The sequence below is a fragment of the Neltuma alba genome, unplaced genomic scaffold (assembly GCF_004799145.2).
Source record: "Neltuma alba isolate B1F8T4 unplaced genomic scaffold, ASM479914v2 tig00011302_pilon, whole genome shotgun sequence".
Taxonomy (NCBI): Eukaryota; Viridiplantae; Streptophyta; class Magnoliopsida; order Fabales; family Fabaceae; genus Neltuma; species Neltuma alba.
This window is the reverse complement of record NW_021636011.1, coordinates 178,538-192,710: the sequence shown is the minus strand read 5'-3', so window position 1 is coordinate 192,710 and position 14,173 is coordinate 178,538. Positions and strand designations below refer to the sequence as shown.

The 14,173-nt window shown below is 33.9% G+C and overlaps 1 protein-coding gene across 2 annotated transcripts; it reads left to right on the top strand.

The window, feature by feature from the left end:
- Positions 1–1,760: 1,760 nt before the first annotated feature.
- LOC114711612 (uncharacterized) lies at positions 1,761–9,557 on the top strand. 2 transcript variants are annotated; one of them, XM_028896030.1, is made up of 9 exons: positions 1,761–1,981; positions 2,683–2,739; positions 2,903–2,955; positions 4,242–4,293; positions 8,047–8,112; positions 8,196–8,249; positions 8,614–8,656; positions 9,184–9,228; positions 9,467–9,557. In XM_028896030.1, the coding sequence occupies exons 1-9, from the start codon at positions 1,870–1,872 to the stop codon at positions 9,528–9,530; spliced, it is 546 nt and encodes a 181-aa protein (XP_028751863.1). In that variant the 5' UTR covers positions 1,761–1,869; the 3' UTR covers positions 9,531–9,557. The 2 variants fall into 2 exon arrangements, with proteins under 2 accessions (XP_028751863.1, XP_028751865.1); XM_028896032.1 differs by having other exon boundaries at positions 1,854–1,985.
- Positions 9,558–14,173: the final 4,616 nt, after the last annotated feature.

Sequence of the window (14,173 nt, the reverse complement as noted above, 5' to 3'; positions counted from 1 at the left end):
AACCAGAACTTTTCAAAATAATAGTTCGATCCTCTACCTGGGTTTCACTTAAAAGTTGTTTCGTCTCTGCCTCTTATTTTATTTGAGCCTTAATCAATTGTAAATTCCTCATACTCAGCTCTCAAGACTTTATCAAAGTCTCTATCTTTTTCATTTCTCAGTCTTAGAATACTTTTGCTTTATAATTTGGCCTCTGAGAATCCTTATATCCTTTCAGGGCATTTCTGGGACTCTTGCCAAAAAGAGTCTTGGTAGCTTTCCCATTTTAGGTTATTTTTTGCACTTATAAGCCTAAAATTTAGAATGTTACAGAAGACACATCTTCACTACAGTGAATGTGCATTTATTAGCATGCATATTTTCATACTTAGATGCGAATTTAGAGCTTACCCACCCCCAACCCGACCTAGAACCATCTCTTCTCATTTGGGTTATTAGGTTTCAACCTAATATTATTCTCTAATCCTTCTTTCACCTCCAGATCACATTTTTTCTTATCTCTTCCATCCCTATTCTTTTCTCACTTCTGTACCATTTCTCTTCATCTTTTCCACCTTCAATCACCATGGCCAAAGTGCTAGGACATCCATAATGATTATTCCTCCCTCTCATGTGTGGCTACTCTTTGAGGATGGGTTAGGCGTACGAGAGCAATGAGACATCATCAAGGGAGTTCTTTATTAGTTGTCCTTGTGTATTTAGATTTCTTATATATTGACTTTTATTACTTAGTTTCTAGAAGTTCAATTTCTATTTATGGCTGACATCCAGTTATGTAAATGTTAAATTCTATGCTTTTTATTATGTGTTTTAGGCTGAGTAACTGGGTTTTGATTAATTATTTACATAGGTTAGTTGTCAACTCATTGGTGAGAAGATCTTCCATCAATTAGAGTTGGCTTTAGGAGCTAGTTATGAGGACTAAGTTTAATTGTACCTAACCCCCTAACGATTGAACTATTGTTTAGCACCTATCCCCTTCTTTAAGGGAGCATCCATTTCATATTGTATTTTAAACCACTTTCTTTTTCCCTAAAATCCAAAAAAATATTTTCCTTACATTGCATAATTTTGTTTTCAAAATGAATTTTAACTTTTTGGCAAAAAAAAAAAATGAATTTTAACTTTAATGAACCTTTACTTGCACATAGTTAATTAGGGCATTTAATAAAAAGATTCTTTGATAATGACGCAATCCTTAGTTTTATAAATTATGTTGATTTTAACCTGCACAAGGAAAAAGGTTAAACCAAACATTATATTTTAAAATATTTGAAACCTTTTTTTGCAACATATATGCACAAATACACGAGCAAGGCAAAGGGAAAGAGAGGCATCACCAAAAGTATGGCATACCTTAATATATGAAACTATTATAGCATCCAAAGAGATTGAGATTGCTTAGGGGTGTTTGGATAAAAATCAAACCATGATTTTAGAAGTAATTTTATGAAGTTTGAGGAAAGTATGTGAGAAGAGTTTTTGAGAAAAAATTTCTATATTTGAATTATGTGTCAAATGTACAAATATCCTACCCTATTCATTTGGAAATCTTAATTCAAAGCCTTCAATACTGGGTGAAAGATGCCTCCTCCTTTCATTTATTAAGGCTCTTTCTTTGTAAGTATTATAATTGAAATTGGAATAGTCTTGTTACTCCGACCAAAAAAAAAAGGATTGTGAAAACACTTTTTTAAAGTGCTTTCGGGCGAAGGACAAAACAGCGCTCCCCGCCGTTGCGCGAAGACAAAGCAAACAAAACCCCTGTTCTGTACTTTATGCTGTAAATAGCCATGTTTTGCAGCTTCCAACTTGAACTTGGCGCGAGAATGCTTATGGGAATTGAATGCAATTGAATTTGTATTAGAAATGTCGAGGCTTCTCACAAGGATTGCTGGGTTTTTCAGCAATCGAACTCAAGTTGGAGTTGACAAAGCGGGGAACAAATACTTTACTAGAAAAGAAGAGATCGATGGTGTAAGTAAGTGGGTTTCTATCCTTTCTCTCGTGCCATCAATATTTTTTCTCTGGCTATCGCTATTATTGTGAATATGTAGTGATGCACTCGCACTTGCGAATTGTACTTCCTAAAACTTATGTACTCTTGTTTACTTGAGAGCACGATTTTATTTACTTATTTTCGAATTTTCAGATTGAGTTCAGATATGTACCCGGTATAAAAGCCATCAGTTCTCAAGAAATGCATGCTATTAACTTGGACTCATGAAAGCTAAAATCCTAACTTGGGTCTCTTCTATAATTCACTGGGGTCATTTGTTTTGCTATACTTAAGATGTAATAGCATAAGTGGCATCCCTTGTATGTCTCCAACTGCTGGAGCTTGCAATTTTCACAGCTTCAACTGACGTTTTATATTACAAGGTCGCTCCTTTGGCATTTGTTTGAACTTTCAAAGAGGAGATATTTACGAAATCTTTAAAGAGGGGAATATTCATAAAAAAAATCTCAAAATTTGCACATTTGTCTCTGGTTTGGACAACTGACCATAAATTATTTAACTCTTGTATGAAGCTTTTATTTATGATGTTGGAATTTTAAAATCCTTGTCCTCTGCGAATTGTGTTGTCTTTAATAATTTAATTTGCATTATAAATGAAGTATATTTTACAGAAAATCTGTCTCATTCTTTGTTTCCCCCTTTTCCTTGGCTTGGTTTACTAGTGAAAGAGAAAAGATGGGTGATTTTTAAGGGAGAGGCGGATTCTACTACACTTCCAGGTAAATCTCTTAAAGGTGCTATCATTCAACTGTATACTTACTGGATTCACTGTATGATTAAATATGTATGTTATAAGACACTAGAATAGGTTAAACAATAATTTTTTTTAGCACCCGATTGTTATTTCTATTCTGATGAATGGTTACTGCTTAATTGTTATAGTTGAATGGATATGTTGGTTGAATGGGCAGCGTAAACAGGCTCCAATACCGGAGGTAAATTCAAACGAATTTGTTCCTCTACAATTTTTATTCTGTTTCTCTTCCAGCACTGTAACGTGTTCTGCATAAAGTGCTGTTGATGTTTCTTTAACGTCTAATTTTATGATTTTTCTAATTGACACTATTGTATGCAAGTAATTATGAAATAAATTCAGACTTGGATTATCTAAAATTAGAACCTTGTAAAGTGCCTCAAATCAAGGAAGAGATAGAGAGATCAGAGGAGTTTGATGGAGAAAGAAAAGGAAGTGTTATTGCATATATTAGCACTAATAATTAATCAAGCACTTCATTTTCATTGGATCCAATTTCATTAAATTGGTATGTGATTCCTATGATGCTAGGAGCTCTTAATGTTCTTCCGAAGTAAGAGTAGAGAGAAAAGAGAAAGTGGGTGGAACTAGAGGAAGTGGATCCTATATAAACATCAACTTATGTGACTTTTTCATGTACCTTGGCTAGAGGCAGTTCAACTTAAAAGAATCCTAATTTATCTAATAAGATTTGGATTATCTAAAATTGGAAGCTTCAATTTTTTATTTGGTTTCAAATAAAAGAGAGAGCTAGAAAGAAAAGAGGGGTGGATGTGAAAAGAGGAAATGAGCCCTTGACACTCTTCCTTGTGTGTCCCTTTTACTTAAGAGGCATTTCAACTTGGGATGTTTTATTGAATTCTGATTTTAATCTTTGACATAAGATCATAAATTGCCTATGAGGTAAAAGAAGAATAGAAAGTAAGGAAAGAGGGAGTGGGTTTAAAGGAAGTGAAGCCCATATACACTTTCATTTGTTGTGCCACTTCACTAATCCCTAGAAAGATGTGTTTATTGTTATAATCAGAGTGATTATCGAGAAAGAAACAATATTTCTGTAAGAGGCCTCTTGATTCATTGAACCGTAATCTATCTGTATAAAAATACATGTGGAATAATTTGGGCAAAAGCTATTACTCTAGTTGAATACAAATTATTCTAAGTGAATCTAAATTAATCAATTGATTATAAGATTTAGATATTCTTCTTTGAAGAAGTAAGGCATAACTTTTTTTCCCATTTTTTCCAATCCTCTAGGTTGGTCTTTCTTTCTTGTTGGATGGGTTGTTTTGTTGGACTATGTGATTAACTGTACAATTTTGACTACCTCTTTGACTTTAGACTTTAGAACTATAACTTTGAGATTAGCTCTTGTTGAAGTATCTTGTTATCTAAGAAGCGAAGATTTTATAAAAGCTCAATAATTTTTGCTATTGCTTGAAAATGTTTCTTTTTAATTCCTCCCAGGAAATAGCGGAGTTGGAAGCAAGGCGTGAACGTGTTAGACAAAATGTTGCCTGTATGTGGCATACTTCTCTTAACTAATATTTATAGTTGTTATTTTTTTGCTCCCAATGCTTTGCAGCTTTAATGCTGTCAGTTTTGTGCATAATAATTCTATTGCAATGAAATTGATTAATACATATTAATGATATGGCTATATATTTGATATATAATTGTAATGAAAAGTAAGAGAGTTGGTTAGAGTCTATTAATGGATCCCTAGGCCTATGAATAGGAGGGGTTGGGTAGACCATAAGTAGGTTATGAGAATGATAACAAGTTGGGTGGAATAGAATTTCTCTCCTAGTTCTGTTGTCTTGCTCTTTGTTCTATCTTTCTCTTTTTCTCCTTTCTCCCTCATTCCCAACATATATTCTATATCACTTAGATCTAGAGCCAAGCTATGCTCAGTATCATGGACATGAAGCAACTTCAAAGATACTTCTGCAGAGTTATGAGTAATATTCTATTGTTCATGGAAAAAAGATTTGGCAGAGTTCTGAGAAATGTTCTACAAGGAAGAACTTATCTTAAGATGTGGAAGTCATTTATGCCAATCAAGAAGGTGCGGTTCCTCTGCCATCAATTCCAAAGTAGTGCAACAAAGTGCACAATGTAACAACCATTCAAGAAAAAGAGGGGTTGCCCTTACCATCAAAGCGTGACATGCACCTAATAATGAAAGAAGATTCTATTAGCTCTCCCAAAAGAAGAAGAAGCTAAAGGAGCTTCTATCACTCAAGAAAAATGAAACAAAGCCCTTTCATTCTTTTCTATGCTACTTGAAGAGGGCAACCCTTACAATTTCATATCCTCAGCTCCGCCAGGTTGTGGGCTTTTGTGACGGAACTCAAAGGTTTGTAAGAGGGTTGATGCTATCTTTCGTGATGTGTTCTTTGTCAACTTTTGTTTCTCTTTGCCTTCCGCTAACTATTTATGTTTCTTCATCACCACTACTCTCTATGCTGGTCAAAGGCTCAAAGCAAAGGGGTATTTGAAATAGAATTGTGGCTTAAATATGGTAGTAGGAGTGGTAATATGGGCAAACCTATGGGTTGAGCCTATGTGTGCAGGCCAAAAAGGCTCTTTTGCAAGTGGGTTGGCTTTTAGCCAATCTTAACCCACCAACAATTATTTATTTATTTTTAAATTTTTTTATTTTTTAATTTTTTTCTTATGCAAAATACAATAAAATATAATTAAATTTTTGTTTTTCCTTCAAATACTTGATTGAAAGTACCAAATAAATGATATAGGTATTTTTTTGAAAGTTTTTAGATAGGATATAACATATAATAATATAATTATAATAATTATTAAAGTTGAAATGAATAAAAAAATGCGGATTAGCCCTCGAGTTAGCTGGCTAACCGGTGTCAGGTTACGAGCTTGGCAATGCGGGTTGAAAAAGCTCGTCTACTAACGAGATGACTGTTAGCCAACTCTAACTCTATTTTTGACGTGTTGGTGAGTTGGGCCTACGAGTCCAACTCATAACTAGTTCTATGTGGTGTTTCAAAGGTATCGATGCAACAACTCCTTTGAGTTGTAGGGTCACTGTCATTGTCATGGTTTGTTCGGGTATTCCTATGTTGTTCTTCCAAAGTTGTCACCATAGTTTATTTTTGGTTCATCTTTAGATTGTATATGATGGGCCTTAAAGACCGTTTTGAAATTATTCACTTCTTTGCACATCTTGCTTTATCCTTGATTTTTAATGTAACTTGCTTGAAAACTCTCTTCTTTAACTAGGAAGAAGAGTAAAAAATTGGTTTGTTTCACATGGCTATGCAATTTTGATGGAGACTTGGTATGGGATATCAAGTCCCACATCAAGTAGAATGAAATGTTCAATGGGATATTTAAGTGGGTTGGTTCTTCCACCGGATTTATTAATTTTTGAGGTAGGGTTTCCCATTCCATCTGCTATCCATCAATTAGTATTAAAGTCTAGTTGTTGATAGTTGTGGAGTACCTATGCAGGGTTCTAACTAGCAAAAGGCCAAGTGCAGTGTCGTGGAATGCAATTGTCAAGACGTTAGTTTTTCATGGGGCCAATTGATAGAGACTTGGTGTTATTGGATATTAAGTTTCACATGGAGTAGAATGAGATACTCAATTGGGTATTTAAGTGGGTTAGTTTTTCCACCTCGATAGCTAGCTTTTGGGGTAGAGCCTCCCATCCCACTCAAGTATCCATCAAATTCTAAGGGTTGATAGATATGGGCTGGCTTTAGCGAAGAGGAGAGTTGCATGTTTTTTCTGCATAAAATTTCAGAAGTACCTGTTTTTGTTTTTGAACTGTTCATAAGCTTTAATGAGGAGTTTGGTGTACCCAATGTCACCTATCAATTTATGTTGCCTCTGATTTACTTTGCCGGGAAAGGACTATGGCTGAAGATGTGCGGGATAAAGTTTGGGAGTATTTTGGAGGAATTGTTTCATGTTCGACAGACATTTACTACCAACGCTTAAAGGCATGGCTCACTATTCTTCTGTGATATTATCTATAAATAAACCAAAGCTTTTTCTTAGGTCAAATCTTTTAGCAGTTGTTGCTTGCATGAAAAGGATAGATGGTCTGTAACTATAGTAAATGAATTATCCCTTGAAGATACAAATTACCTATATATTGATTTTCTCAGGCAAAAACATATTGAAAGGGTAGTGCTCCAGATTTGTGCTACTCCATTATTTGCAATTAATTGTCACCCATTTTATGTCCCAACTTGTTTCAACCTACTGAAGTTTGAAGTTTCCCACATGATTGAAGGTTTCCACTCACATGGAGCACCTGCACTGACGCTTATTGGGTTGATGGCTAGGCAACATGTATGCAGTGGGGTTCAGCCCTTTCTGGACGAAATCCTTAAGTGTTGATCCTGTTCAGTTAAAGTTTGTGAGTATGTCTTTTACTTAAAAAGGAATATGGAGAATTCTTCAACGACATTTTGAACTGACAGTTTATAGATGTCTATAGAGTTGAGGGTATCTGGGTTATCTTGACAAATGGTATTGCTTGTATTCTAGATTCTAGCGGGCTTTGATTCAGGATAATCTGTCTCTACTCTTTTAAACAGTGTAATGTGGTTCCTAGATCAGTTATATTGGAACCTGATGCGGTTGCTGAGCTGGATGTACCAATTGAATGGATCACATTTACCTTGTGTGGGTTGATGGAAAACATCATTGCTTTTGCATGGCCTTGCACGACCAGCTATCAAGGTGATTGCAAGTATAACATGATGCACATCTTAATTATACCATGAGTGTCAACAGTCATGGAGCTAGTGGTTGCATTTCTAGTTGGATTATAACGAAGCCACCAATCCTTAGCTCTACTTCTCACCGAGTGGCCAAGTTGAAACTTTGAGGGCTGGTAAATGTTGGACCCATGGCTAATGGGCTCTTATTTGATGGGCCGAGACTAAGTCACGTGAAGTGCTTGAGGTTGGTGACTAAGGGAGAGATAAGGGCTATTAGTTGTATTTAGAAGGGGTTCAAGCAAGCTGAACGTGAGTTGCATGTGGGAGAGTCTCTAGCCTCTCGAATGCTAGAGGTGGTTTTATGTTCCTTTTATTTCCTTTCATTTTTGTCAACTGTTTTGTAGGTTAATCCATCAAACCAACACTCTGGATTATTCTGGTGATTTAGTATCAATTCTGGATGTGGTTTCCATCATTATGCAATCACTTCTGTCTTAATTATATTCAGAGAGCTTAATAAACAGTTTTTTTTTCTTTTTTTCCTCTTTTGAAATTTCACATAGTGCTTAAAAAGGAGGAGGAGGAAAGGAAAGCAAAAGAAGGAAGTACAGGAAAACGCCCAAGCACTGGTAGATGTCTAAAAAATTTTTAGTTTGCAATCTTCTTCGCTGCCTACATTTTGCATTTATTGACAGATTTGCATTTCGTACAGAAAAAGTTGGTGGTCCAGACTTAAAATGTTTTATTCGCCAATTTCCTTCTGAAGGTTATCTTCTTTTTCCTTAATTTTTTTCCCTCAAAATACTGGGTTCCCTCAGAGAATGTTGCTCCCAACCCCTTGGTGAAACAGAAGATATATGCTGTTCTATGCATTACCTTTAGTCTTAAATATAAGATCTTGTTTGGAGTGCAAATTACACTGCAAACTTGGTCTTATATTTAGGACCGGAGGCAGCATATGATTATGTTTAATTTTAGTACCTGGTTGTGAAAACTAAATAATCTTCTGAAAATTATGAGTATACCTCTACTCCAACCCGAGAGAGAGAGAGAGAGCCTTCTAAGAAGGCGCAGTTATTGTATATTTGCTTGTTCATTGCTCAAAGTATTTAACATGTTCCCTACGCCAGGTGATGCTGTTGAAGAGTCATCTGCCACAATTGGTGACTTAAGGTGAGCCTTGGGAGGATGCATGTATATCCATGCCATTTACTGTCTGCAGAACTAAGAATTTTATAATGCTTAAATTCGCTATAATTTAGATATAAATTAACGTTTGCTTTTTCTTCCCCCTTTTCTTTTTTTGTAAATCCTTCTTCAAAAGATTCTTCAGTTCACTTTCCTAGTGCAATATTCTTGTTTAGCACACTAATGACTGTGATCGTGACAGAATACAAGGAGCATATAACTATTAACGTTACAAAATGAATAATGATGTAATCTTTGATTGAGAACTATGATCTTTTGCTGGACAGCCCTTTTCCTCAGCCTCATTTTAAAACTTTCTTTGGACCTTTCAAGTATGGGCAATTATTTTGGTTGACCATTTTTTCCATGTTCCCAATGGTATTTTCTTTCAAGTCTTGTGCAGCTTTTTTGTTTGATTTATCTTCTTTTGCATGCGAGATTTTTACATATCCTTTATATACTAAAAGATGTTTGCTTACATTAACAACTAGCATGGTATCATCTTTGTGCAGGAATTCTCAAGAGAAGGCTTCTGATAAGGGAAAAGTAGAGCCTGAGTAAGTTTACGTTTCTAAAATGATTCAGTTCACCATGTTTTAGTCCACAAAGCTCCTGAAAACCTAGGGCATATTAGGTGCTTGAGGCTGTGTTGAAGCTCTTGAGCATAAACCTGAGGACACAACAAAATTAAATGGTTTAAAATGTTTAATGACTTTGTCATCTATTTTAGTTACAAGATTTATCCCACGAATCATCACCTGATTAATTATCCAGTGTTTGAATGTCTTATTTCAGGTCATCTGAGCCAAGAGGGTCTGGTGCATCATTCAAACCGGGAACCTGGCAACCTCCAACTTGAATACTCTCTCTTGAGTAAAGCTTTGCTCGCACCCGCAGCATTCGTTTCTATGCCATTTGGTCAGTTTTAAAATGAAAAATGAATGATTTAGTTGAAAAAACGACTTATTTCTTCATTATGAAATTTTGGGTAGGAAATTCCTGTGAGCGCAAACTCATAGCATTGCTTGTTTGTTGGTTTATGAACAATTTTGTCGAAGGAATCTGTTCGGAACCCAGTTTTAAGTCTTGGAACCTGGTTAAGATGACACAATGCTCTTTGAACTGATAGAAAATAAAATGAGATCTTATCACGTTTATGGGTTCAACTGAAGATCGAAACAAAAAAATTATCTTGGTCAAAAAAGAAGCAAAATAATTAGGAAGGGGGTCAAGGTCGGCCAGTGAGACAATGGGACATAAGTTTTATCGTCGAGAGGAAAACAGTCCCGATCACCATCTATGGTTGGAAGGGGTTTTTTCTCCCCTTTCTTCCTCGGTAAAGTTAGATGGTAGAGAGGTAACAATACAAAAAGTAGCGACCATTGAAGGAAAAAAATCAGCAGAGATGATGTCAGTATGCGTGGCCGCTGTAAGGCGTTGCGTTTGAGATGAAAGCCAGTCACAGCATTGTATTGGAAGCAAATCGCTTATTGGTTTCCAAATTATTCATTGTCTCAAATTTATAATGTTTTCCAATTTATTCTTACAAATTGTACTTATTGGTTTTTTTTTTGGGGGGGTGGGGGGATATTTTAAGAAATTAACACATTTTTGTTGCAAAAAAGAAGAAAAACGTAAATTTAATGGTAAAAATCGCATTTTTTGATGTTGTGGCACATGGGAAGACTTGTTTAAGTAAACATTTGAGAATTTGTTGCAGGTTTATCTTGTCCAATATGGCATCACTTAGGAGGAGCTGGATTTTGGGTCTCTAAAATTTTGTTTAAAAAAATTAACTAATGTATATAAAAATTAAACTCACTCTAAGTTCTTATAATGAATTTTGGTTTTGCTTCTCATTTCTTTGATCATATTTTTTCTATCCATTTCATATCGTCCAAAACGTTGGTTTCTATGATTTCATAAAGACTTGTTCAAAATGTTGGTGTCTATAATCTTATAAGGGTTTGGACCTCAGCTTAACAATGTTAAGAAGGTTGACAAAATTGATTTAACTGAACGAATTTGATTTTGTCAAGGCATAATGCATGGAATTTTTTTTTTTTCACAACTCATTATTTTTGATAGGTCAACTTTTGATGAATATAACATTCGTAATTTAACTTTAAATTGGGCAAATTAGATATTTTTGAAAAGCTTTTTGAATCTAATTCCTAATGCATTAAGATCCTTCTGCTAAAAATAAATGCATTGAGATCCATTTAATAGAGCTTTGTATTTTGAAGGATATAATCAAAATAGTAAGCAAAAGTCGGAAATGTTTTTCTTTATAAATTGAAATACTAGATTTCAAATACCATATCTATTTTATGTGAAAAAATTTTATTAAGATAAATGTACTGAATAACTTATTGAGTCTAGTTTCATATGGAATAAGTTCACTTTAAAATGTTTTATAGTTTAGAAGATGTTGCAATAACATTGATCAAGGGTTAAGCTAACATATTTGATGCCCTAACAAAATCCATTTTGTTCAATGATATTGATTTTGTCAGCCTAACGGTGTTACCTTAGCAAAATCGACCTTGCTCACTGAAATTGATTTTGGAGAGAGAATATTTCGAGTGACTAAACGGCATAAAATCCTCCATCTATGCGTATGAAAAATTAGGCACAATCATTAGAACAAAGAACAATTTTGACAACACCGGTTAACAGGCCAAATCGGTGCAGCGTGTCCTATTCATGTTCACCCGCTTCTCTGTGCTTATTAGCCTTCTTTCGGTCTGATTTGAACAGTTTAAATTTAATTTTTAATTAATTATTTTTAAATAAAAGTTATTTTTCTTAAAAAGTAATAGTTAAGAGATTATTTTTAGAGTAAAATACACCTTTCTGTTTTGCCTTACTACACAAACCTCCCCTCTATTTTGAAAATATATATTTTAGTCTGGACCATTAACATTGTTAAACAATATTCTAAAAAAATTCTTTAAATATACTTTTTAATTAAAAATCATATTAGAATAAATTTTGTTTATAACTTTAAGCCCTTGTTATACTAAATCTTTAATTTATATTTTAACATTAATAATTTCACTAAATTAAAATAAAATTGAAGTAACTTAAAATACTCACAACATGATTGAAGATTTGAATAACTTTTTCACAAAGATGTGTTTTATGAAATATGTTTAAAAATTTTGAATTATAACATATTAGTATAAGAATATAAAAATTATATCATTTTATAATATGATAATATAATTGAAAATATATATACGATTACAAAACAATCTCAGCTAACAAAAAATATTGAAATATGTATTAAAATATTTTAATTTCATATAAAGATATGTCATATGAGTTTGAATGATGATTATTAAAAAATATTTGCGTTAAGGAGGGGCATTTTGGTCAAAATAACATGTCAGTGCTATGATTTAATGGTCAACTAATTAACTTTAGGGTGGATAAAAGTTGAATCTCAACACTAGAAGAAGGGTTTATATATTTTTTAAATGGGAAAACATATTTGCAGGTCTTTATAGTTTGATCAAATTTTAAATTAGGTCTTTATAGTTTTTTTTTTAATTGAATCCTTGTAGTTAATTTTGTTAAATTTACAAGTCCCTCTGTCACGAATGTTGCAAACGCCATTAACCCACAATGGTAGAGGATGATTTGGCAATGCACTCTCTCCACTCCCCCAAGTCTCTCTCTCTCTCCATCACCTTTCTCTCTCATCTGTTAAAGCTAACCACGATGAGCTCGATGAAACCCATAAGGAGTGAAGAAGGACTGCCTCTTTGACTGATCCTACTCCTCATCAACATGAGCACGCTGTTTCTATGCTGTTATAAGTTCAATTACACCAAGATAGAGTATAGTGAGGATTGGCATTCATCATTGCACCCATGGCAATTTTTTCGGTGAACTCCTATGGCCACTTTCATTAGCACCATTGCTTCTTTGCCTTTTGTTATAGATAAGCAAGATTTGATGAATTCAGATCTCAGAGAAAAACTATTTGCTATAATTATATATATATATATATATCATGGATCAGGGAAATATGATAAACATGAAACTTGCCAAAAACGTAGTGTGCTAGCTCAAGTAGACTAGAATCAGAGTGATATGAAAAGGAGGTTATATATATGCCAGAAATATTATTACAAAGTGAAGAAATAAAGCCTAGCATGCTGAAAATATTTCATCAATTCCTCCCATAAGACTTTGATCAAATCTTTTTCTTTCTAATATATTATAACAGCATAGAAGCAGCATGCCCATGTTGATGAGGAGTAGGATCAGTTGAAGAGGTAGTCCTTCTTTACTCCTTCTAGGTGTCCTCGAGCTCATTGTGGTTAGCTTTAACAGATGAGAGAGAAATGTGATGGAGAGAGAGACACAAACTCGGGAGAGGGGAGAGAGAGCATGTAACACCTCCTTTATTACCTCACTATACGTCAATTAAAACCATTATAACGCATTTCCTAGCGTTTCCAAGCAAAAAGTTTTCAGTTTCAAAATTTTGCATTTAATTCTGTTCGTACACGTTCATTCGAATTTGGGCCAACTTTAAAAATTCATAACTAATTCTAAAAAAATCGAAACAAGGTGGTTCCAATTTTCACATGAAGCTTGCTAAGAGTTCTATAGAGAAAAAATATTCATTTGACTTAATTCCATCCAGAACAACACCAAAAAATTTGACAATATACACTATCCATATGGTTAATTTTTTAATTTTTAGTATTTTAGTCTAACTCTAGAAGGGCATAACTCTTAGCACAAAACTCCAAATTTAATAGTTTATCACTCGATTTAAAGCTAAAAATGAGATCTATAAGTCTGCAAAATCTCAAATCTAAATTTTATCATTTGCTTATTATTTTATGTGACACCATTTTATCCCTAATCTAGGCATTTTATCCCCCAGTCACTTTTTTCTTGAATTTTATATTCCTTTCTCCTTTTCCATACCCTTTAGGCATTTTATCACTCAATATTTCAATACTTGGACATATCATACCAATATAATTTACAACATATTATCATTCATAATCCATTATAAACTTGGTATAAAGTTTAGTAACACATCACATGACATTCCAAAATAACATAATAATTATCAAGCTTCTTTATCTCAATACCAGCTCCTTGCCTTGATCCATGGATGAGCCACTTCCTAAATGATAAATAAATTGACATAGGGGGAATGAGATTTCATAGAAATCTCAGTAGCATTTGAATTACAATCATCATGCAAATCAAGCAAGTTACAATGTGACATGTTATAGAACCTCAAGACATCCTCAAGTTACATAAAATCATATCCAACAATATGCTAGGAAAGGAACATTAACACTTCCAAACTAACACAATCCAATGCATTTGGCCAAAGCATAAATCAAGAGTATCTAGCCAACTAAGATTACAACACAAGTTCCTCAATCCAAGCAAACAACATATCATATTAAACAAGCAAGATAAACAACCAAATTATAATTCAAAGCTACCTTTTACTACTTGTCC

Bases quoted from the DNA above. Each gene is read 5' to 3' on its own strand.
- LOC114711612 (XM_028896030.1), top strand. From the start codon at position 1,870: ATGTCGAGGCTTCTCACAAGGATTGCTGGGTTTTTCAGCAATCGAACT. The intron at 8,113-8,195 runs GTAGATGTCTAA...CATTTCGTACAG, and splicing joins AGGAAAACGCCCAAGCACTG to AAAAAGTTGGTGGTCCAGAC. The intron at 8,250-8,613 runs GTTATCTTCTTT...TCCCTACGCCAG, and splicing joins TCGCCAATTTCCTTCTGAAG to GTGATGCTGTTGAAGAGTCA.